The sequence below is a fragment of the Aquarana catesbeiana genome, linkage group LG08 (genome assembly GCF_042186555.1).
Source record: "Aquarana catesbeiana isolate 2022-GZ linkage group LG08, ASM4218655v1, whole genome shotgun sequence".
NCBI classification, from domain to species: domain Eukaryota; kingdom Metazoa; phylum Chordata; class Amphibia; order Anura; family Ranidae; genus Aquarana; species Aquarana catesbeiana.
This window is the reverse complement of record NC_133331.1, coordinates 32,579,192-32,604,640: the sequence shown is the minus strand read 5'-3', so window position 1 is coordinate 32,604,640 and position 25,449 is coordinate 32,579,192. Positions and strand designations below refer to the sequence as shown.

General features: G+C 43.5%; 1 protein-coding gene across 3 annotated transcripts in view; it reads right to left on the bottom strand.

Annotated features, from left to right (window-relative positions):
- STK32C (serine/threonine kinase 32C) overlaps positions 1 to 25,449 on the bottom strand; it is a 436,616-nt gene that overhangs the window by 33,190 nt on the left and 377,977 nt on the right. For all 3 annotated transcript variants that reach the window (XM_073595673.1, XM_073595672.1, XM_073595674.1), the window contains 2 exons: positions 24,436 to 24,539; positions 22,996 to 23,112 (listed from right to left, as the gene is read on the bottom strand). In XM_073595673.1, the coding sequence (XP_073451774.1) occupies positions 22,996 to 23,112; positions 24,436 to 24,539 (221 nt within the window). The remainder of the gene's footprint in view (positions 1 to 22,995; positions 23,113 to 24,435; positions 24,540 to 25,449) is intronic.

The following is a 25,449-nucleotide window of genomic DNA, read 5'->3' as shown; positions in this document are numbered from 1 at the left end:
TGTATACTGTGTGATTGTATACTATGTGTGTGTATACTATGTGGCCCCATAATCTCTGATTGCCTGGGGGCCCCATAATCACCTATTGCCCGGGGGCCCCATGAGTTGTCAGTCCACCTTGCCCGGGACCCAAACACCAGCGAACAGCCGGCTTGCGAAAGGTCTGCTCTGGATCCCTAGATGGAAAAGTGTCCTATTAATACAAGTCAACAGCTACAGTATTTGTAGCTGCTGACTTTTATTCACTTGTTTCTAAGTTGAATAGAACTGCTTTAACCGCTTCCGGACTGCCCCACGTACATTTACTGAAGCAGGGCGGCCCGGGTGTGCAAAATCACATACCTGTACGTGATTCTGTGCACGCAGTTTAGGGGGCACCGGCAGTACCCTCACTGCTCCCTGTCATCGGGAGCAGGGATCGCTGTCATGTCAGTGGTAGCCCATCCCCCCACAGTTAGAATCACTCCCCAGGACACACTTAACCCCTTAATCGCCCCCTATTGTTTAATCCTTCCCTGCCAGTGTCATTTAGGCTCTGTTTCCACTACTGCGTGTTGCTGTGCGAAGTGTGAAGTCGCATGACAAGTCAAAACCCATGTATTTCAATGGTCCCCATTCTAATTGGTACGACTCAAGTCGCAGCGACTCCAAAAAAAAGGTTTTAGCACTACTTTGTTCCGACATCGACACTTGTTCTCACATGGTTTTCACCGGTCGCATGACATCGCGTCACAAATCACATAGCAAAGTCGCAGTGTAAATCGCGCGACTTTGGGGACGCAATAGTGGAAACATAGCCTTACACAGTAATTAGTGCATTTTTATAGCACTGATCGCTGTATAAATGACAATGGTCCCAAAATAGTGTCAAAAGTGTCCGATGTGTCGCAGTCACGATAAAAATCGCAGATCGCCGCCATTAGTAATAGAAAAAAAATGAATAATAAAAATGCCATAAATCTATTCCCTATTTTGTAGACTTTATAACTTTTGTGCAAACCAATCAATATATACTTATTGCGATTTTTTTTTACAAAAAATATGTAGAAGAATACGTATTGGCCTTAACTGAGGAAAACATTTGTTTTTTAATACATTTTTGGGGTAGTTATTATAGCAAAAAGTAAAAAATATTGCTTTTTTTTAAAAATTGTCGCTCTTTTTTTGTTTATAGCGCAAAAAATAAAAACCGCAGAGGTGATCAAATACCACCAAAAGAAAGCTCTATTTGTGGGGAAAAAAAGGACGTCAATTTTCTTTGGGTGTAACGTCGCACGGCCGCGCAATTGTCAGTTAAAGCGACGCAGTGCTGAATCGCAAAAAGTGCTCTGCTCAGGAAGGGGATAAAATCTTCCGGGGCTGAAGAGGTTAAAAAAAGTATCGGTATCAGTACTTGAAAAAAAGTATAGACTCGGTCTTAAAAAAGTGGTATCAGTGAAACCCTAATTTAAACAATTTAAATCTATGAAAAACTATTGTTTTCTATGTGCCGTTGAAATGACCTACATATTTATCCAATGCAGAAACCAGCAGGTCCACTGGACATGGTGTGAACGAGGCCTAAATTGGTGAATCTATATCAGGGATATGCAATTAGCGGACTTCCAGCTGTTGCAAAACTACAAGTCCCATCATGCTTCTGCCTCTGGGTGTCATGCTTGTGGCTGTCAGAGTCTTGCTATGCCTCATGGGACTTGTAGTTCTGCAACAGCTGGAGGTCCGCTAATTGCATATTCCTGATCTATAGCTTATAATTGACAAGCCTGTCTCTTCTACACTACTTCATTTTCACCAGTAGATGTCGCTGATGATTTACTATGTTTTCCAAATACTGCTCAATTTTTTTTTCCATTTTACAATACAGGACGCATTTCCAATATTTATATATGCTATTTATGTAAAAGATGTATGAGATCTTCCCAGATTTTAAATGCATTCAGGGTAGTGACTGCTCACAATTCTATACTGCCTGTATCATTTTGAACCAATCATGTATTTCCTTTGCTTTGTACGATAAAAAAAAAAAAAAATCACTTTAGTTTCTTTTACAGTCAGACTTTATTGCGGAGCTCCGGAGCCGTATGTCACAGCAGGCTACAAAAATACTATATTTCATGCTTCAATCACGTATTGCCGAACTAGTTATTTTCAGCTTTTAGAAAGGCCAATTTCACAGTAGTCTACGCTTCCCAGCCAGGCTTCAAGTGCGTGCTTTATTAATGGAAGTGTGGCTAGAAAATTGCCATAGACGGAGCTCAATGCGAATGTCCATATTCATACAAATATTTTGAACACTGCAGAAAATTCCATTCATGGATATGATTGCCATGTTAGAAAAGTACAAAGCTTTATAAAGAAGAAACAATGGCTTCAAAAAAAAAAAAAAATTGTGTTAACTAAATTTTTATTATTTTTACGGGGCCACAGCTATCACAGGTATTGTATTCTAAAAAAGCAGATTAATTCCGAATTTTACTAAAAAAAGACAACAATAGGCAATTACTGTATTTATTGGCGTATAACACGCACTTTTTCACCATGAAAATCGGGTGCAAATAGCATGTGCGTGTTATACGCCGATATTTCAATTTTAGCTGACTTGGAGGGGAAAGGGAGGGGGGCGGGACGAGCGCCGTCAGATTACATACAGTGAGAATCTCCTGTTTACTAGGAAGTCCCGTCTCCTGGGCCGCCATTGGACCGCTGTTCTATCATAGGAGATTCTCACTGTATGTAATCTGTCGGCAATCGTCCCACCCCCCTCCTTGTCCCCTCTAGGCTGCAAATGGGCATCGATCATGGCAATGGTGAGGCTGCTGCACTGATGGCAATGGTGAGGCTGCTGCATTGAAGGCAATGGTGATTCTGCTGCATTGAAGGCAATGGTGAGGCTGCTGTAATGATGGCAATGGTGAGGCTGCTGCATTGAAGGCAATGGTGAGGCTGCTGCATTGAAGGCAATGGTGAGGCTGCTGCATTGAAGGCAATGGTGAGGCTGCTGCATTGATGGCAATGGTGAGGCTGCTGCATTGAAGGCAATGGTGAGGCTGCTGCACTGATGGCAATGGTGAGGCTGCTGCACTGATGGCAATGGTGAGGCTGCTGCATTGAAGGCAATGGTGAGGCTGCTGCATTGAAGGCAATGGTGAGGCTGCTGCATTGATGGCAATGGTGAGGCTGCTGCATTGAAGGCAATGGTGATTCTGCTGCATTGATGGCAATGGTGAGGCTGCTGCATTGAAGGCAATGGTGATTCTGCTGCATTGGTTGCAATGGTGATGCTGCTGCAATGATGGCAATGGTGAGGCTGCTGCATTGAAGGCAATGGTGAGGCTGCTGCATTGATGGCAATGGTGAGGCTGCTGCATTGAAGGCAATGGTGAGGCTGCTGCATTGACGGCAATGGTGATGCTGCTGCAAAGATGGCAATGGTGAGGCTGCTGCATTGAAGGCAATGGTGATTCTGCTGCATTGATGGCAATGGTGATGCTGCTGCAATGATGGCAATGGTGAGGCTGCTGCATTGAAGGCAATGGTGAGGCTGCTGCATTGATGGCAATGGTGAGGCTGCTGCATTGAAGGCAATGGTGAGGCTGCTGCACTGATGGCAATGGTGAGGCTGCACTGATGGCAATGGTGAGGCTGCTGCATTGATGAAAATGGTGAGGCTGCTGCATTGATGGCACTTGTGAAGCTGCATTGATGTGGACTGATGAGGCTGCATTGATGGCAATGGTGAGGCTGCAGATGGGCACTGACCCTTAATTTGCTTCAAAGTTCCTTATTTAAAATTTATTTTTTTTCCTGAAACTTCCCTCTTAAAATGAATGTGTGTGTTATACGCCTGTGTGTGTTATACACCAATAAATACGGTATGTACTGTAACATGGAAAGCTCAGTTCACACCATACAGGTGCGAACGAGTGCATGCCGTCCCACGTGTCGCATATAGAGCAGCCCGTTTATTTTAGTGGACTGCCCTATGCGTGAGAAATGTGCAAAAGAAGTCTCCAACCTTTTTCCAGAAAAATGCGCCGCACTAAACCGCACATTAGCAGATGCACGCGATTGCCAAGTATTGGCATCGCCACCCATCTGCTATAGGGCATCATGTGTCTGTGCCTGTCACAATTTTGCACGCATTCCAGGCACACAGTAGCCCGAAACAGTGTTCAAGTCATTATTATTACATTATAACTAATATACTCTTCGGACAGGTTCACACCACATGCAGTCCAGGCCGTTTTTTTTTTCTGCATGAAAAACGAATGGACAGTAGGTTACATGTATTCCAATGGCATAGTTCACACCAGTGCAGTGCCTTCCAGTACAGCCAACAAAAGTAGAATGTGCTGCATTTTTCTCTGCAAGGAACTGGACTTGAATGCGGCAAAATGCATAAAAAAACGCATCTGAACGCATCAAAAACACACCAGAATGCATTACACCAAAAAAAAAAAAAAAAAAATAAGAATAATGTTTAAAAAAAAAAAAAGAAAAAAAAACATAGGAAAAGACACATCTGGAACGCATCAAAAATGCGCATTCAGAAACACATCCGGACTGCGTATCTGTGATGTAAACTGGCCCCTCAGAAACAAATGTAAACACATAGGGGACGAACCTCACAAACTGTCCAGTTTACCGTTGGCACAGATTTAAAACTACCCTCCATGTAAATGTCCTGCCTTTTTGTGCCTCTTTCCAGTGGCAGCCATTTCCTCGGACCCCTCCTCTTCTCCATCTACATCTCCTCCCCTGGTCACCTGATAAACTCTCAGGGCTTCCAGTACCATCTCTATGCTGACGACACCCAAATCTATCTCTCCATTCCTCACCTCACTCTTTCAGTCTCCTCTCACATTATGAACTTACTAACAGACATATCAGCATGGATGTCGCACCACTTACTCAAACTCAATATTTCTAAAACTGAGCTCATAATATTGCCTCCTGCCTGTGCCCCCTCCCCTGATTTGTCCCTCAAGATCAATAACACAACCATCAGTCCCTCTCCTCATGCCAAGGTAGTAGATGGATTCCTGGACTCTGACCTGTCCTTTCAGACCCAAATCCAATTGCCGTCCAAGTCTTGTAGACTTCATCTCCGTAACATCTACAAAATAAGCCCCTTTTTAACCGTTGAAACCACTAAGCAACTTATTTACTCCCTTGTTTTCTCTCGCCTTGACTATCGTAACTCCCTCCTCCTTGGCCTACCTCTCTGCAGGCTATCCCCACTTCAGTGTATCATGAATGCTGCTGCCAGACTCATCCACCTTACCAACCATTCAGTGTCCATGACCCCTCTCTGCCATTCCCTCCACTGGCTTCCCATTGCCAAACAAAAATACAATTCAAAACATTAACAATAATATGCAAAGCCATTCACAATTCTGCCCCGAGCTACATCACCTCCTGCTCTCTAGTTCCATTGTCTCCTCCTCTCATGCTCGTCTTCAGGACTTCTCCAGAGCCTTTCCCATCCTCTGGAACTCACTACCCCAATCTGTCCAGCTATCTCCTACTCTGTCAATTTTTAGGCGATCCCTGAAAACTCATCTCTTCAGGGAAGCCTATCCTGCCTTCAGCTAATAACCGACTCTTCTATTTCTCCCATCAGTTCATCCCTCACAGTTTTTACCTTTTGTTCCACCAGACCGTCACTATTAGATTGTAAGTTCACAGGAGCAGGGCCCTCCTAACTCTCTTGTATTGAATTGTATTGTTGCTGTATTGTCTCCCTTTATATTGTAAAGCGCTGCACAAACTGTTGGGGCTATCCTGTATAATAATAATAATGTATTGCTGCCCGTGTAGGAGCTGCTGAGTGTTGTGGTCCACCTGTCTCCATGCCCAGCCTGGCATTCACTTCTCAGTCACCTTAAGACAATGAACAGTCCATGTGCGTGTTTTTTTTGTTTGTTTTATTGAGGGAATGTATCTTGGATGGGGTGAGGGAAATATGGGATGCCCGGTGGATTGTATATTAATCAATTGGTGGTCCACCCGAAAACAACCCCCCAGCTCGGCTGACCCTGGGTATTTAAGGAGGCCTGCCTCCTGCCAATCCAGGTTGGGGATGGGTCAGGGCTCCTTAGAACACCCCAGGCAGCTCCACCTCTCCTCTCCTTTTAGAATCCTCCAGAAGAAAGATGGAGGTCTCAGTGAGGCTGCCTGTGAGTCACCAGCTGCTAAACTCTGAGCCACTCCCAGCCCACACAAACCAAAACAAAGAGGCCTGGCTGCCAGCCAGGCCTGCCTAAATTTACCTACACTACAGAACAAAAATCCTACTCTAGCACCTACCTAAATAGATGGTGCTACAATAATAACGATAAAAAGAAGCTCAAGTTTTGAGCTTTGCGTGTTTTTTTTTCACATGCTAACCCACATGTCTCCCTTGCCACATTTGGGGTACCATTAACAATGAATGGCACTGCAAGCACAACATGGTTCTTTTGTGAATTTCATAAACGTGCAAAATTTTGTGATTTTGCAAACATTCATACACGGCTACTAGTGTTAATGCAGGCATAGGGCTCACTCAGACAGGCACTTTTGTTGAACACTTTTAAGGCCCCATTCACACCTGAGCGTATCACTTTTTGAGCGTTTTTCAGGCGCTTTGCCACGCGTATTTGTGCATATTTGGCATGCTTCCATGGTGTTTTTTCCTCTGTTTTTCAGCTTTGGTGTTTTCTTTTATTAGCCAATAGGAAAAATGATCATCTCTTTCATCATTTGTCGCTATGTTCTCATCTGCTTCCTGGGTGAATATGCTCCAAAAATGCCCAAATCTGCCCGATTTCGAGCGACAAAAAAGGGTCCAGAACTTGTTTGAGCTTCAGGCGTTGGGCTTCAGGCGACTTGGAGTGCAGATGTGAACCATCTCCATAGAGAATAATGGATTTTTCGCCCCTCAAGCGTTTTGTAGCTTGAGGCTTCAAGCTACAAATCTCTCAGGTATGAATGGGGCCTAAATGTAAATGGCAGCAACAGGCTGCATTTGGCTGCTTAGCCTGCAATTTAAGGGCACCCTTAATAAGACTTGTGGCATCCAAAGTAATACAAAGTAAATCAGGTCAAATACGGCCTCATAACTGTCATCCACCCTATACAACTATATATACTGTACATTAACCAGTTACCAACCGGCCCATAGCCGAATGACGGCTGCAGGGCGGTTGGATAACTCTGGGAGGACGTACTATGACCTCCTCCCAGAATTCCCCTCTCGCGCGCCCCCTGGGGCGCGCACCCGAACACATCCGTGACCGCCGGGTCCAGGGGACCCGGCGCATCACGGATCCCGGTAAATGGCCGCTGATCGCGGCCGTTTACCATGTGATCGAGCCGTCAAATGGCGTCTGATGACGCCGGTTCCTCTCCTCCCCTCCTGTGTACCTATCGGTACACAGTGAGCGGGGAGGGGGATGGATGGATGTCTGCAGCGCTGTGGGCTGTATGTGTAGTGCCCACAGCGCTGCACAGAGACATCCATCCATCCATCCATGCTCAGCCATCCCTCACTACTATGCAATGCTGTGCAATACTCTGCAATACCCCCACAATACTCTGCAATACCCCCACAATACTCTGCAATGCTGTGCAATACTCTGCAATGCCCCCACAATACTCTGCAATGCTGTGCAATACTCTGCAATGCCCCCACAATACTCTGCAATGCTGTGCAATACTCTGCAATGCCCCCACAATACTCAGCAATGCTGTGCAATACTCTGCAATGCCCCCACAATACTCTGCAATACCCCCACAATACTCTGCAATGCCCCCACAATACTCTGCAATGCTGTGCAATACTCTGCAATGCCCCCACAATACTCTGCAATGCCCCCGCCATACTCTGCAATGCCCCCCGCCATACTCTGCAATGCCCCCCGCAATACCCCGCCATACCCCGCCATACCCCGCCATACCCCGCCATACCCCGCCATACTCCGCCATACCCCGCCATACTCCGCCATACCCCGCAATACCCCGCCATACCCCGCCATACTCCGCCATACTCCGCCATACCTCGCAATACCCCGCCATACTCCACAATACCCTGCCATACCCCGCCATACTCCGCAATACCCCGCCATACTCCGCAATACCCCGCCATACCCTGCCAAGCTGAGCCATGCTCAGCTGTACTCGCCCTCTGTATGTGGCCAGATTGTGGAAGTCTCACACATGGGGTATCGCCGTACTCAGGAGGAGCAGGAGAATCTATTTTGGGGTATCATTTTTGGTATGTACATGTTATGTGGTAGAAATATTGTATAAATGGACAACTTTGTGTTAAAAAAAAAAAAAAGCGTTTTAACCACTTGCCGACCGCCTCACGCATATATACGTGAGCAGAGCGGCACGGGCAGGCAAAATCACGTACCTGGTACGTGATTGCCTTCCCGCGGGCGGGGGGTCCGATCGGACCCCCCCCCGGTGCCATCGGCGGTCGGCGTTTGGCTGGGAGAGTTGAGAGAGGAGGGGGAGACCATCCGATCGTGGCCCCCCCCTCGCGATCGCTCCCAGCCAATGAGAAACATCCCCTGCCTCTGTATAGTACACAGAGGCAGAGGATGTGATGTCATCTCTCCTCGGCTGGCCAGTTTCCGTTCCAGCACCGAGGAGAGAAGACATGTAAGTGCACCAACACTCACACAACACAGTAGAACATGCCAGGCACACTAAACACCCCGATCCCCCCCCGATCGCCCCCCGATCCCCCCCAATCACCCCCCCCCCCTGTCACAAACTGACACCAAGCAGGTTTTTTTGTTTTGTTTTGTTTTTTTCCTGATTACTGCATAGTGTCAGTTTGTGACAGTTAGCAGTGGTAGGACAGTTAGTATTACCCCCCTGTAGGTCTAGGGTACCCCCCTAACCCCCCCTAATAAAGTTTTAACCCCTTGATCACCCCCTGTCACCAGTGTCGCTAAGCGATCATTTTTCTGATCGCTGTATTAGTGTCGCTGGTGACGCTAGTTAGGAACGTAAATATTTAGGTTCGCTGTCAGCGTTTTATAGCGACAGGGACCCCCATATACTACCGAATAAATGTTTTAACCCCTTGATTGCCCCCTAGTTAACCCTTTCACCACTGATCACCGTATAACTGTTACGGGTGACGCTGGTTAGTTCGTTTATTTTTTTATAGTGTCAGGGCACCCGCCGTTTATTACCGAATAAAGGTTTAGCCCCCTGATCGCCCGGCGGTGATATGCGTCGCCCCAGGCAGCGTCAGATTAGCGCCAGTACCGCGAACACCCACGCACGCACCGTACACGCACCGTACACCTCCCTTAGTGGTATAGTATCTGAACACATCAATATCTGATCCGATCAGATCTATACTAGCGTCCCCAGCAGTTTAGGGTTCCCAAAAACGCAGTGTTAGCGGGATCAGCCCAGATACCTGCTAGCACCTGCGTTTTGCCCCTCCGCCCAGCCCACCCAAGTGCAGTATCGATCGATCACTGTCACTTACAAAACACTAAACGCATAACTGCAGCGTTCGCAGAGTCAGGCCTGATCCCTGCGATCGCTAACAGTTTTTTTGGTAGCATTTTGGTGAACTGGCAAGCACCAGCCCCAGGCAGCGTCAGATTAGCGCCAGTACCACTAACACCCACGCACGCACCGTACACCTCCCTTAGTGGTATAGTATCTGATCGGATCAATATCTGATCCGATCAGATCTATACTAGCGTCCCCAGCAGTTTAGGGTTCCCAAAAACGCAGTGTTAGTGGGATCAGCCCAGATACCTGCTAGCACCTGCGTTTTGCCCCTCCGCCCGGCCCAGCCCAGCCCACCCAAGTGCAGTATCGATCGATCACTGTCACTTTTTTTTGTAGCGTTTTGGTGAACTGGCAAGCGCCAGCGGCCTAGTACACCCCGGTCGTAGTCAAACCAGCACTGCAGTAACACTTGGTGACGTGGCGAGTCCCATAAGTGCAGTTCAAGCTGGTGAGGTGACAAGCACAAGTAATGTCCCGCTGCCACCAAAAAGACAAACACAGGCCCGTCATGCCCATAATGCCCTTCCTGCTGCATTCGCCAATCCTAATTGGGAACCCACCACTTCTGCAGCGCCCGTACTTCCCCCATTCACATCCCCAACCAAATGCAGTCGGCTGCATGAGAGGCATTTATATGTCCTCCCGAGTACCCCTACCCAACGAACCCCCCCAAAAAAGATGTGTCTGCAGCAAGCGCGTATATAGACGTGACACCCGCTATTATTGTCCCTCCTGTCCTGACAATCCTGGTCTTTGCATTGGTGAATGTTTTGAACGCTACCATTCACTAGTTGAGTATTAGCGTAGGGTACAGCATTGCACAGACTAGGCGCACTTTCACAGGGTCTCCCAAGATGCCATCGCATTTTGAGAGACCCGAACCTGGAACCGGTTACAGTTATAAAAGTTACAGTTACAAAAAAAAAGTGTAAAAAAAAAAAAAAAACACAAACAAAAATAAAAAAAAATAGTTGTCGTTTTATTGTTCTCTCTCTCTCTATTCTCTCTCTGGTGTTCTGCTCTTTTTTACTGTATTCTATTCTGCAATGTTTTATTGTTATTATGTTTTATCATGTTTGCTTTTCAGGTATGCAATTTTTTTATACTTTACCGTTTACTGTGCTTTATTGTTAACCATTTTTTTGTCTTCAGGTACGCCATTCACGACTTTGAGTGGTTATACCAGAATGATGCCTGCAGGTTTAGGTATCATCTTGGTATCATTCTTTTCAGCCAGCGGTCGGCTTTCATGTAAAAGCAATCCTAGTGGCTAATTAGCCTCTAGACTGCTTTTACAAGCAGTGGGAGGGAATGCCCCCCCCCCCCCACCGTCTTCCGTGTTTTTCTCTGGCTCTCCTGTCTCAACAGGGAACCTGAGAATGCAGCCGGTGATTCAGCCAGCTGACCATAGAGCTGATCAGAGACCAGAGTGGCTCCAAACATCTCTATGGCCTAAGAAACTGGAAGCTACGAGCATTTTAGGACTTAGATTTCGCCGGATGTAAACAGCGCCATTGGGAAATTGGGAAAGCATTTTATCACACCGATCTTGGTGTGGTCAGATGCTTTGAGGGCAGAGGAGAAATCTAGGGTCTAATAGACCCCAATTTTTTCAAAAAAGAGTACCTGTCACTACCTATTGCTATCATAGGGGATATTTACATTCCCTGAGATAACAATAAAAATGATTTAAAAAAAAATATGAAAGGAACAGTTTAAAAATAAGATAAAAAAGCAAAAAAATAATAAAAAAAAAAAAGCACCCCTGTCCCCCCTGCTCTCGCGCTAAGGCGAACGCAAGCGTCGGTCTGGCGTCAAATGTAAACAGCAATTGCACCATGCATGTGAGGTATCACCGCGAAGGTCAGATCGAGGGCAGTAATTTTAGCAGTAGACCTCCTCTGTAAATCTAAAGTGGTAACCTGTAAAGGCTTTTAAAGGCTTTTAAAAATGTATTAATTTTGTTGCCACTGCACGTTTGTGCGCAATTGTAAAGCATGTCATGTTTGGTATCCATGTACTCGGCCTAAGATCATCTTTTTTATTTCATCAAACATTTGGGCAATATAGTGTGTTTTAGTGCATTAAAATTTAAAAAAGTGTGTTTTTTCCACAAAAAATGCGTTTGAAAAATCGCTGCGCAATTACTGTGTGAAAAAAAAAAATGAAACACCCACCATTTTAATCTGTAGGGCATTTGCTTTAAAATAATATATAATGTTTGGGGGTTCAAAGTAATTTTCTTGCAAAAAAAAATAATTTTTTCATGTAATCAAAAAGTGTCAGAAAGGGCTTTGTCTTCAAGTGGTTAGAAGAGTGGGTGATGTGTGACGTAAGCTTCTAAATGTTGTGCATAAAATGCCAGGACAGTTCAAACCCCCCCAAATGACCCCATTTTGGAAAGTAGACACCCCAAGCTATTTGCTGAGAGGCATGTCGAGTCCATGGAATATTTTATATTGTGACACAAGTTGCGGGAAAGAGACAAATTTTTTTTTTTTTTTTTTTTTTTGCACAAAGTTGTCACTAAATGTTATATTGCTCAAACATGCCATGGGGATTTGTGAAATTACACCCCAAAATAAATTCTGTTGCTTCTCCTGAGTACGGGGATACCACATGTGTGGGACTTTTTGGGAGCCTAGCCGCGTACGGGACCCCGAAAACCAAGAACCGCCTTCAGGCTTTCTAAGGCCGTAAATTTTTGATTTCACTCTTCACTGCCTATCACAGTTTCGGAGGCCATGGAAAGCCCAGGTGGCACAAAACCCCCCCAAATGACCCCATTTTGGAAAGTAGACACCCCAAGCTATTTGCTGAGAGGTATAGTGAGTATTTTGCAGACCTCACTTTTTGTCACAAGGTTTTGAAAATTGAAAAAAGAAAAAAAAAAAAAATTTTTTCTGGTCTTTCTTCATTTTCAAAAACAAATGAGAGCTGCAAAATACTCACCATGCCTCTCAGCAAATAGCTTGGGGTGTCTACTTTCCAAAATGGGGTCATTTGGGGGGGGGTTGTGCCATCTTGGCATTTTATGGCCTTCAAAACTGTGATAGGTAGTGAGGAGTGAAATCAAAAATGTATGCCCTTAGAAATCCTGAAGGTGGTGCTGGGTTTTCGGGGCCCCGTACGTGGCTAGGCTCCCAAAAAGTGCCACACATGTGGTATCCCCGTACTCAGGAGAAGCAGCTGAATGTATTTTGGGGTGCAATTCCACATATGCCCATGGCCTATGTGAGCAATATATCATTTAGTGACAACTTTTTGTAAATTTTTTTTTTTTTTTTTTTTTTTGTCATTATTCAATCACTTGGGACAAAAAAAATAAATATTCAATGGGCTCAACATGCCTCTCAGCAATTTCCTTGGGGTGTCTACTTTCCAAAATGGGGTCATTTGGGGGGGGTTTGTACTGCCCTGCCATTTTAGCACCTCAAGAAATGACATAGGCAGTCATAAACTAAAAGCTGTGTAAATTCCAGAAAATGTACCCTAGTTTGTAGACGCTATAACTTTTGCGCAAACCAATAAATATACGCTTATTGACATTTTTTTTACCAAAGACATGTGGCCGAATACATTTTGGCCTAAATGTATGACTAAAATTTAGTTTATTGGATTTTTTTTATAACAAAAAGTAGAAAATATCATTTTTTTTCAAAATTTTCAGTCTTTTTCCGTTTATAGCGCAAAAAATAAAAACGGCAGAGGTGATCAAATACCATCAAAAGAAAGCTCTATTTGTGGGAAGAAAAGGACGCAAATTTCGTTTGGGTAGAGCATTGCATGACCGCGCAATTAGCAGTTAAAGCGACGCAGTGCCGAATTGTAAAAAGTGCTCTGGTCAGGAAGGGGGTAAATCCTTCCGGGGCTGAAGTGGTTAACCACTTCCCGCCCGCCGGCCGTCATACAACGTCCTTGACTTTGTGCGGGGATATCTGAATGATGGTTGCAGCTACAGGCATCATTCAGATATCAGCTTTTTCAGCCGGCGATTCCCTACACCATGAGAACGATCATAGCAGCTGTTCCACTGCTTGATCGTTCTTACGGGAGGCGAGAGGGGACGTCCCCCCTTCCCGCCGCCTTGCGGTGCTTCTACCGACTCACCGCTACGATCGAAGCCAGGATCTTTTTTTTTTTTTTTTTTTTAATTTCAGGCTTCCCAGCCTAGAGGTGAGATGTGGGGTCTTATTGACCCCATATCTCACTGTAAAGAGGACCTGTCATGCCATATTCCTATTACAAGGATGTTTATATTCCTTGTAATAGGAATAAAAGTGGTCAAAATTTTTTTTTTTTGGCAAAAAAAGCATCAAACTAAAATAAATAAAGTAAAATGAACAATTAAAAAAAAAAAAAATTTTTAAAGCGCCCCTGTCCCTGTGTGCTCGCATGCAGAAGCGAACGCATACGTAAGTCCCGCCCACATATGAAAACGGTGTTCAAACCACACATGTGAGGTATCGCTGCGATCGGTAGAGCGAGAGAAATAATTTTGGCCCTAGACCTCCTCTGTAACTCAAAACATGTAACCAGTAAAAAATTTTAAAGCGTCGCCTATGGGGATTTTTGAGTAGCAAAGTTTGGCGCCATTCCACAAGCGCGTGCAATTTTGAAGGGTGACATGTTGGGTATCTATTTACTCGGCGTAACTTCATCTTTCACATTATGCAAAAACATTGGGCTAACTTTACTGTTTTGGTTTTTGTAAAGCACAAAACAGTTTTTTTTCCAAAAAAAAGCGTTAAAAAAATTGGTGCACAAATACCGTTCGAGATAAAAAGTTGCAACGACCGTCATTGTATTCTCTAGGGTCTTTGCTAAAAAAACATATATAATGTTTTGGGGTTCTAAGTAATTTTCTAGCTAATAAATGATGATTTTTACATGTAGGAGAGAAATGTCAGAATTGGCCTGGGTGCTCCAGAATGCCTGAAGGTGCTCCGTGCATGTTGGGCCTCTGTATGTGGCCACGCTGTGTAAAAGTCTCACACATGTGGTATCACCATACTCGGAAGTAATAGCAGAATGTGTTTTGGGGTGTAATTTGTGGTATGGATATGCGGTCTGTGAGAAATACCCTGCTAATATGACAATTTTGTGGAAAAAAAAAAAAAGTAAAAAAAAAACCTTGATTTTGCAAAGAATTGTGGGAAAAAATGACAACTTCAAAAAACTCACCATGCATCTTTCTAAATACCTTGGAATGTCTTCTTTCCAAAAAGGGGTCATTTGGGGGGTATTTGTACTTTTCTGGCATGTTAGGGTCTCAAGAAATGAGATAGGCCGTCAGTACTTCAGGTGTGATCAATTTTCAGATATTCGCACCATAGCTTTTGGACTCTATAACTTTCAAAAAGACCAAATAATATCCACCGATTTGGGTTATTTTTACCAAAGATATGTAGCGGTATAAATTTTGGCCAAAATATATGAAGAAAAATTACTAATTTGCAAAATATTATAACAGAAATGAAGAAAAATGTATTTTTTTACAGATTTTTCGGTCTTTTTTCTTTTACGGCGCAAAAAATAAAGAACCCAGCAGTGATTAAATACCACCAAAAGAAAGCTCTATTTGTGTGAAAAAAAGGACAAAAATTTCATAAAGATACAGTGTTGCATGACTGAGTAATTGTCATTCAAAATGTGAGAGCACCAAAAGCTGAAAATTGGTCTGGTTAGGAAGGGGGTTTAAGTACCCAGTTGTCAAGTGGTTAAATGTATCATTATTTCTACAGGAATAAAATTAGTTCCATATGTTCTAAAAAATGAACAAACATAGATCTACAGCAATACTCTTTTGAAAATTTGAAGTCTTTATTAAAACAATTGCAGCAGCAGATACAATTCTCTATCTGCAGTCCAAAAACTAGCAACTGTAACTCTCAAAAAACAAGAATTATTTGCTTTAGGGCTTCACCATAGGACATGGAGAAGTCACAAACCTTGAAGTGATTGTAAAGGTAAATGAAAGAAAAAAACAAAAAACAAACAAAAAACAAACATGTATATACTTACCTGCTCTGTGCAAAAGAATTGCACAGAGCGACCGCAAACCTCCTCTTCTTGGGTACCCCGCTGGTGCTCTTGGCCCCCTCCTCTCTGTCCAGTGCCCTCATAGGAAGCCGCCTACCATGGGGGCACGTGTGCGTGCTCGCTCCCGAGCCCCGCTGCTGCGTCCACTGACACAGCGGGACTCGGCCCCCGCCCCACTCCTTCGTCACTGGCTTTGATTGACAGCACTGGGAGCCAATGGCTCCCGGTGCCCCAGCAAAGCCAGGGAGACCCGGAAATGAGGGGAGAGAAGAGCCGCAGACGTGCAGAGCGCTGGATCAAATGAGGGCTCAGGTAAGAAAAAGGGGGGGGGGGGCGCTGCCTAAACATTTTTTTACCTTAATGTGTTACTAAACCCAGGAGCCTGCATTCACAATATCTTGCCTCCCACAGTACACAGAACATGGAAGTGGAATTATTTTAGTAAATACTAAATACTAAATACCTTTGCTCATCAGCAGTATATAGCAGTCTTGTGATTTCTATTAGTGTCCAGCCAAGCACTGGTTAAAGATTGTAGGAGGAGTTTTCTGACTGACCTATGAGACTGCAAGACCCCTGACCCTCTGTCTGGACAGTGCCGACTGGCCCTGTGCTAATTACATGCATCCTCCCAAGAAAAAAAACAAAACTCTCTAGCAATACACACCAAACTGAGCATGTGCAGCCCAATTCCATAGACTCTGTGTTATTGGGAAATTATTAGGAGTCAGTGGAAGCAGGGGAGGATCAGAGGAGACAAGATCAAACAGCCCTTTTACACAATGCAATGAATTAACTCCTTAGGTTCCACAATGATTACAACAAACTTGCTATGCTGCATATACAGACTGATTTTACTGTTGTGGGATTAGTAACACTGTAATGCAAGGAATGCATTAAGGTATGTAGCGCTGGTAGATTTTTTAATCTACCGCTGATAGGTTAATCTTGTGGGTTACTTATTAGGTGAAGTTAGATTTGCCTCTGTTCCAGCTTGGCTGAGTTGCGTGTAGTTCCACATTGTGCCGGTGGGTGTCGTTGTCACCATCGGCTGGTGTCCCGGAGATAACTCGGTGGAGGTGGTCCTCCGAGTTGCATTCTGGGAGAGGGTATTTATGGGACAGACACCATGTTTAGGGGTTCGTTTTCAGCCACCTGCTGGCCCTCCTGGCCGACAGGTATGCGTTAAGAGTACCATCTCGTGGTCCTCCTATCCGGAGGCCCACGTCGCTGCGGCGTGTGGGTGGGCCCAGAAGCCTGTCTGGGGCCTACCACAGCGGCAGAGGAACGGTCCTGAGCTGTCTATCCTGAGTGAAGAAGCTGGACAACCAAGGAGATCCCAGGGGAGGACCCGTCATGGAAGGATCATGCAGAGTGCTGGTCTGGAGAGGGGCCTGGTGACTTGGTTGGAGGGCGTATCCTGAAGTAATCCTACTGCATAGTACTGCCGGGTTGGCTTAAAGGTTCAAGTACTGTGTCTGACATTTATTGCAAACCAATACATCCTGTGGCAGAGGATCGTACAGGTTTTATTCCAAACAAGTCTGTGGCAGAGACTTTTGTTCGTGCTGCGTACTGGCTGCTAGGCAAGTGAGAGAGGCCTATCCAGGTGGGCACAGATTGAATTTCACAAGGGGAGTGCATTCAACTATAAGTGTTCAATTCCAAAGAATGTTCTAAAGAATACTAAGGAAAGGTATTTGAGTTTCCCTGCAACTTTCCTTCTGCCTCTTTCTTGCTACTTCCTTTATTACTTGTTTATTAAAGCATTGGAAAATCTACTCAAGTGTTTGGTGTCTACATCGTCCAGAGGTAAACTCAACGGGACCCTAGACCCGGTGCCGGTGAAACAGAGGTATCAAGAGTGAAGGTAACAGCCCGCTTTAAACCAGTAGCTCCACCGAGAGTTAGTGCTACAGGTAAAAAAATGTTTAGGCTTTACAACCACTTTAAGCTGACCATACACGCTTATTCAGTAGGGTTGAGTTTCCTGCTTGTCCCCACTGGTGTTGATTTACTAACGGCAAAAAGACTGTTCACTTTGGTAGAGAAGTTGCACTTTGCAAAGGAATTTTCCCCAGAGCGGAGATAAGATAAAGATAATAATGTTCAAGGAAAATTAAAAAAAAAAAAACATTTTTTGCTTGCACATGATTGGATGATAGACATCAGTAGAGCTTCACCTTATTTACTAAGCTCTGGGGAAAATTCCCATTTAAAGCCCATTTGCCTTTAGTAAATCAACCCCACTGTATCCAAACAAGCAGTGAAATAATTTAAAGTTGGAATTGTTACAGTGAGTAATCAGATGCATGAAGTAAATGACATTTAGGCCCATAGCTTGAAACAAGCCAGGAGCCATTAGCCAGAGGGCGTGTTGACGTGCTGACGTGCCGTACTCACCGTCTGTAGGACGGGTGTTCGTATGTAGCCGGCCGGCTTCCTATGCCTATTTTATTCGACACATTGTAAGTGTATTTTTAATTATTTTAAATAAACATCCATCCAGGATTACGCTATGTTGCTTTTCCTCTTTTTTTGTGTGGCATTGTCTGAGAGAACAACTCCTAACTAGGAGTTCAGTACCTCACGCATCCAGGTTCCCCTTCTATGGAGATTAGTGGTCTAGTCACGGTCTAAGGAACGTTTTAGTGGTGTCTCCATTTCAAGAAAGGCCCCGACCGGGTTAAGGTCACAAGCTTTATTAAGCTTGCCAGTTGGTAAGCGTGCATTTTACTCATATCACAGTGGTGTGGTGAAGGTTATCCAGTTTATTTGTCAATCATTTTTGGTAGAGACCCAAGCTGGGGTCCTCATCCGTTTCACCTTTGAAGACTATTATTATAGAACTTTGCTGATTCAATTGACCAGATATGGACTCTAATATTATTTAACACTATTGTGACATTTATTTATCACATATTGCTTTACAGCGCTGCTTCTTCCATTTATTTATTGTACAGTGTGTGTATCTCACTTTTAAGCGGCTGCTTTTCCTCCTTTATATTGTATGTCATTTATTATTTGGTAATTGTTTAAGGGTATACAGCGCGGTGCTTTTTCTTCTTTATATTTAGCCATTATAAAATGTTGTCTACAGTGCCCAACTATTTGTCAAGTGGTCATTTATCAGGCAGCTATACAGTCAGCATCTATGTGATCCACAAGCTTACTGGAAACCTCTAGTAAACTCGTTTCACACTGCTTGGCATCTTGGTTGTCCACTCAGTAACCTATGGATTTCTAATCCATTTTACAACTGTCTGGGTGAATCCTGGCCAGCCTAAATATGGCCCCATAACTCCTTTGCCATACAGTTCAAATCATCATCATCATTACCAGTCCTTTTAAGAACCAGTATGACTTCAAAAGATGTTAAATGCTTTTGCTTTAGTTTCACTTACAGATGGGTTGCTAAGAATAGAACAATCAAAGAAAATTTAGGATTCTACTTACATAAAATTGCAAATCACAAAAAACACAAGTTAGCTACAAATAATGAGATGTTTCTTTTGTTTATGTGCAATCAAAACATGGAATCGTGGTAAAGTCTCCACTTTGATTGCAGTTTCAAAAAGCAAAGAATCCTGTTTCATGAAGATGAATACTTGTTAAGGCAATCAACATATTCATTACCCACAAGTCAATACATATTGATAATCTGATGCAGCCATTCTCAACCAGGCATCCAAGGAACCCCAAGGTTCCTTTAAAAGTTGCTAGGGGTTCCTTGAGCTGTGGCTGATTGACCCCCCCATCTGCCTGCATAGTTCTGGGGCCAATACCACTTGGCGGGGTCTTTTATTTGTCTATAGGAACAGCATTCTGACCACCATTGTAAAAGGCATTTTTGTTAGGCTGCTTTCACACTGCTCCATTGCATAAATGCAGTAAGAACGCATATGTGTTTTTTTTTACATGTTTTTGTTGTGTTTCCAATGCATTTGTGAAAAAAAGGACATGTGGCTCAAAGACCGGTGCTTTTTTTTGCTGCATTTTCTATTCAATTCTATGGGGAGGTGTGTGTATTTTTTTAAAGGTTCCTCTAGAGCAAAAAGGTTGAGAAAGGCCATTGTAATGATTACATAGATTATATTATAGGAAAAGTGCACAATATTAATAAAAACAAATATATATACTCACCTATATGGCTGCAGCATCGTTCCATTGCTGCAACGATCCCCTGCCAGCTCTGAGACCAAGATCTAAGCGATCACATGACCACTGCTCACTCAGTTCATGGTCATTACTGAGCAGAGAGTGGTGATGGTCAGTCATTGGCTCTCTGCTCTGCCCCTCCAACACTCATTGGATCGTCGGGCTGTGGAGGGGCTGGGAGCGGCTGGCTCAATCTCTCAGTGGTGTGCCGAGAGCCTGAGGCAGCTGCCGACCAGGCATCTGCATGGATCCCAACATTATTGTTAGGATCCCTGCAGAGTCTGAACCAGCTCTGTGACGTTAGCCAACACTTTAGCCCACTGTCAGGTGAATCTGGGTCACAGGATTGCGGAAATAAGTGCACACCTGTGACCCAGAGGAGAAGTATGGCCAGAAGAGCTTTGGCCATACTTTTTTAATAGTTAGGTTCTAACTATTTTTGTCTTCATTCTTCATTTCGTTTTCAAATCCCTATGGTGTACGTAGACTCCATTGTTAAAAGCTCATGCACTAATCCATTTGAACCAAGCAAAGATCTCTAATATTTCTTCTTGTGATGTTACAATACAGAGATGGCTCTTAGCAATGAGCAGTGATGGAAGGAGTAGAACTGGCCCTTGGCCATCCTTTGATGAACCCCTAAAACCTTTGGGCTTTGCACAATATCAAAGATTGCATAAAATGAACATCACCAAAGGCAGTTTCCACCCTCTTACACTGTCCACCTAATCTACAAGATACTGTCCCCAAAACAATCATCTTCAAGGAAACCTATTCTTTACCAAAACTCCCTTGAAGTTTAAATGACCCTATGCATTTTCTTTACTAAAGGGGTAAATAGTTCAGAGAGCATTTTCAGAATATAATACAGCATTCTCAATCGTGAAAAAAGGTGATGATTCTACGGTAAATGTAGGGCATGTGACAGTTTTGTAGATTGCAGAAAATAAATTTCACTTTAGGCTAACTTCTTCAGGGATTCTGTAGGAAGTATGGTGGATCAAGCATCTTCTGCCTGCACAGTTATGATAACCATTCATAAGTTTTTAGGATTTTAGCATAAATGTCATCAGTCTGCTAAAAAAAAAAAACTGCTGCTGGAGTGTTTTGGCTCACACACAGCATATAAAAAACGTACTTCAACGCTTAACACACCTCTTCCATTCATCATTTAGAGCAGTGGTCCAAAAATTGCCGCCCAAGGGCCAGATGTGGTCCTTTGCCTGCCTTTATCTGGCGCTTGGGGCACTACTCCAATGACAGGGCACCATTTCCCCTACTGACACCATCAGCACTATTCTTCCTATTATAACCAATGATGGGGCACTGATGCTGGTGCACTTTCCACTCCCACGGGCCACAGTCCAGCCCCCCTAAAGCCTGAAGGACAGTAAACCGGTTCCATGCTTAGAAAGTCTGGAGACCCCTGATATAGAACCCCAAAACATGTTGACCTATCCTTATGGATGTTTTTGGTTAAATAAATACACTATGGGCTTGTTCACACTAGCGGTTGGGGGGTGCTAAAACCCCATGGCTGAGCATTTTTCCACCCCCTAATCGCTCCACTTCAGCTGAGTAGGCAGTGGCCGGGGTGTACAAAAGTAGCAATGCTTTGGCTTTTGGCAGGTGCTAGTGCATTCAGGTGAGTGTGGTTACTATGCAACCAAGTGCAATGCACAAGGTTGCAGCGAGCTAGCGAGGGATTCAAGGGGTAAAAGCAGGCGGTGAGGAGTTGATACAATGCCTCCTCACCACCTGTTAATGCTCTCTTAAAAACAATCTGAGCATGGATCTCCATTCAGAGAGCAAAGCTAGTGTAAAGGAGCCATTAGACTCTAAAGCCTCGTACACACAAACAGGAACGTAGTGACATATTACGTGGTTTTACAGTTCTTTAGCGCCAATCTTTGGGCTGCTTCTGCTAATTTCATGTTAGTAGAAGTTTGGTGAGTGTTGATTCGTGCTTTTCATTTCGCGCTTTTCATTTAGCGCTTTTCAGTTTGTTTCTGAATGGCCGTTCGTCTACCAGATATGTTGCAGAATCGGAGGCAATAACATGTTATTTATTATTGGCCTTGGAGTTATTGCTTTGACCCAAGTCCAGTCCAGGAACAGGAGGAGGAGGAGTTCTTGGACCAAAAATTGGTTACTTTATTAATCATGACAAATTATGCCATATGCCTTTGCTGAGGGAGCTCCAGGAGAATAATCCAGATGATTTTCGGAATTATCTCCAGATGACGGACCCCTGCTTTCACCAACATTTGGCATTGTTGACCCCCTATATTAAGAAGTAGGACACATGCATGAGGCTTCTATTTAATTTTTTGGTTGAATAATAATGATTTGATTTGTTATATTTTCCATGGTTTTGGATGTATAGAATGCAGTTTTTGGTTAAGTTCTATTGGCAGATAGCATGTCTAATTTTATTTGTTTTCTTTTTTTAATGCATAATAAAAAATTGTGGAGAATAAAACGTGGCTGTGTGTTTTACTTCAAATGACAGTTTGGGAATAGGCAGTTATATTTAAAAAAAATGTAAAATTGACAAGAGACACCAACATAGTTGTATCTTTAAACTTAAAAACTACGGGATAATGGTGTTGTGGTAACTTGCCCAAAAAACAAAAAATAAAAAGCATAATAATATTATTCTTGATATCACTAAAAAAAAAAAAGCCTTTGAAAATTCTTTTGCAATAACTCCATCAGTATCACCAGCAAAGCAGCTTCATTATTATCCCATTAAAGAAGAAGAGAATTGTGCGCTGCATTTGGAGATTTCATAATTTGCCACGTCACAAATGTTGATTCTCCTTTACGAACGCTAGTTTACAAGACCGACCACTTCTGGCTCATCCTTGCTTCCGAGCATGCGCATTTGTACTTTGGACTTTTGTCCAACAGACTTGTGTACACACGCTTGGAAAATCCGACAACACACGTTTGTCCGCGGAAAATTTTAATCCGACAACAATTGTCCGATGGAGTGTACAAACGGTCGGATTTTCCGCCAACAGCCTGTCATTGAACATTTCCCGTTGGAAAAATCCGATCGTGTGTACGAGGCTTTAGTCCTTGTTTTTACTTTAGGCTCCCTTTTTACCTAAACCCCAACCAAACATTATAGCTGCTGATTTGATTTTCACAGTGTTTAGGAAAATTGGTATCAATTCTTAAATACAAAGTACTGTATATGCAAGGTGGTTTTTTACAACTGCTATAAACTGAATCTGTTAGAAAAAAAAGCAGAAAAAGTACCTTCCGTAAGAGTGCAATCATGTCCTTCGACCAGACGGAGGAGTACTGGACAGTGACTGTGCTAAATAGCTGGACCAGAGATTCCACGGAACTGTTTGAATGGATATCATACGGTCGCTTTAAAAAAAGAGAATATAATGAATGTATAAATGTATTTTTTAATAAGGTAAGGGTCACTAATGAGTTTCTGACCTTCATTACCCTGAAATTACCTATATTGAGTTCCCACCTGCGTTTGTGCATTTGTCATCGCATGTAGGGCAGCCCATTCACTTGAATGGGCTGCTCTATGCGTGACAAACTCCCCAAAGAAGCTCCAGAACACTATTTGGAGTGGAGTGTGGTGTGTTTTTTGACTGCACATTTTGTCTCGCCTGAAGCGCGTTTGCCACACCGCAAAACACGCGTCTGCTACCTGCTCTTTGGCTTTGGGTGCCATTAACAATTAATGGCACTGCAAGCAGGACACGGGTTTGCAGTGGGTTTCCAAAACGTGAGCCAAAATGAGCATTTTCTGTGCACTTTGTAACGCATTCCAGAAAAGCTCAGTTGTGATTGGGGCCTCAAGAGCATTCTATCTCTCAAATGTGTGACTATTCAGGAAGAAAGAAGGAAAGCAACAGTGTAATATTGATACATTTAAGATGATAACAGATCTCCAACTGAGCACAACCCTATGTTATGGGAAGTCTTGGGGCAAAGGTAGCGTGTAGATTAAATCGGGTTGTGATAACAATTCCAAGATTGGTGGATACTGGTTGTACAGAATTTAATTGGCCACAGATGGATCGAAATTTGGTTCAGCAGGGACCAGCCAAATTTTGATCCATGTCTGGCTCCTCCTACTCAAAAGAAGTTGATTTAACAAACTACTTCTGTTGGAAGGGCTTGTTGGAAATTTTTTTCTCGACCAGTAGCCGAAGCCAATGGGCTGCAGCAGCTTATCAGTGTATTCTGACAGGGAATAGTCCCCACTGTCAGAATACAATAGGGTTATTTTACTAAAGACAAATAGACTGTGCACTCTGCAGGTGGAGTTGCTCCAGAGCTTAGTAAATGAGCAGAAGCTCTGCTGACTTCCATCATCCAATCATGTACAAGCAAAAATGCTTTTTTTTAAATTTCCCTTGCACGTGATTGGGTACTCTTTGCAAAGTGAAGTCTTACCTCATTCACTAAGCTCTGGAGCAACTCCACTTGCAGAGGGCAACTGCAATTTGCAAAGTGCACAGTCTATTTGCCTTTAGTAAATCAACCCCAATTGCTCAGTGGGGAGGATTCTTCCCACTGTTAGAAGACAATGACAGGGAGGATTCCTGCATCCACATTGAGTGTGTGGATAGAGGAATCAGTTCATTTTTTTCATTCAAGGTGTTGGTCCCATGTATGGCCAGCTTCAGGGTATATACATTTCTAATGAACTGTAAAATGAAATCTTACCCAACTTCGGAGTAGCTCAAATGCCATTATGCCTAATGACCACCAGTCCACCTCAAACGAGTAGCCAGTTCCCCCATTAACGAAAGACTGAAAAATTTCTGGAGCTGCGGTTAAAATACAAAAGGTTAGAGTGTGTACATATAGCATACAATTTAAAAAAAGACAATGCAGCATATGCACAAGATAGTCATGATATTTATATACTGTAATAGAGGTCTTTACTGGGACTGCAGCTGTACACTTTTACTTTCTGGACAGAAATAAAACAGTGCCTAGAAAAAGTATTCACACCCCTTTGACATTTTCCACATTTTGTCATGTTATAACCAAAAGCGTAAATGTTTTTTTAAGGGATTTTATGTGATAGACCAACACAAAGTGGCACATCATGGTGAAGTGGAAGGAAAATTATAAATGTTTTTCAATTTTTCTTACAAATAAATATGTGAAAAGTGTGGTGTGCATTTGTATTCAGCCCCCCTGAGTCAATATTTTGTAGAACCGCCTTTCGTTGCAATTATAGCTGCAAGGCTTTTTGGGGATGTCTCTACTAGCTTTGTACATCTAGAGAGTGACATTTTTGCCCATTCTTCTTTGCAAAATATTTCAAGCTCTGTCAGATTGGATGGAGAGCGTCTCTGAACAGCAATTTGCAAGTCTTGTCACAGATTCTCAATTGGATTTAGGTCTGGACTTTGACTGGGCCATTCTAACACATGAACATGCATTGATCTAAACCATTCCATTGTAGCTCTGGCTGCATTTTTAGGGTCGTTGTCCTGCTGGAAGGAGAACCCCCAGCCTCAGGTATTTTGCAGACTCTAACAGGTTTTCTTCTAAGATTGCCCTGTATTTGGCTCCAACCATCTTCCCATCAACTCTGACCAGCTTCCCTATCCCTGCTGAAGAAAAGCATCTCCACAACATGATGCTGCCACCACCATGTTTTACGGTGGGGATGGTGTGTTCAGGGTGATGTGCAGTGTTAGTTTTCTGCCACACATAGCGTTTTGC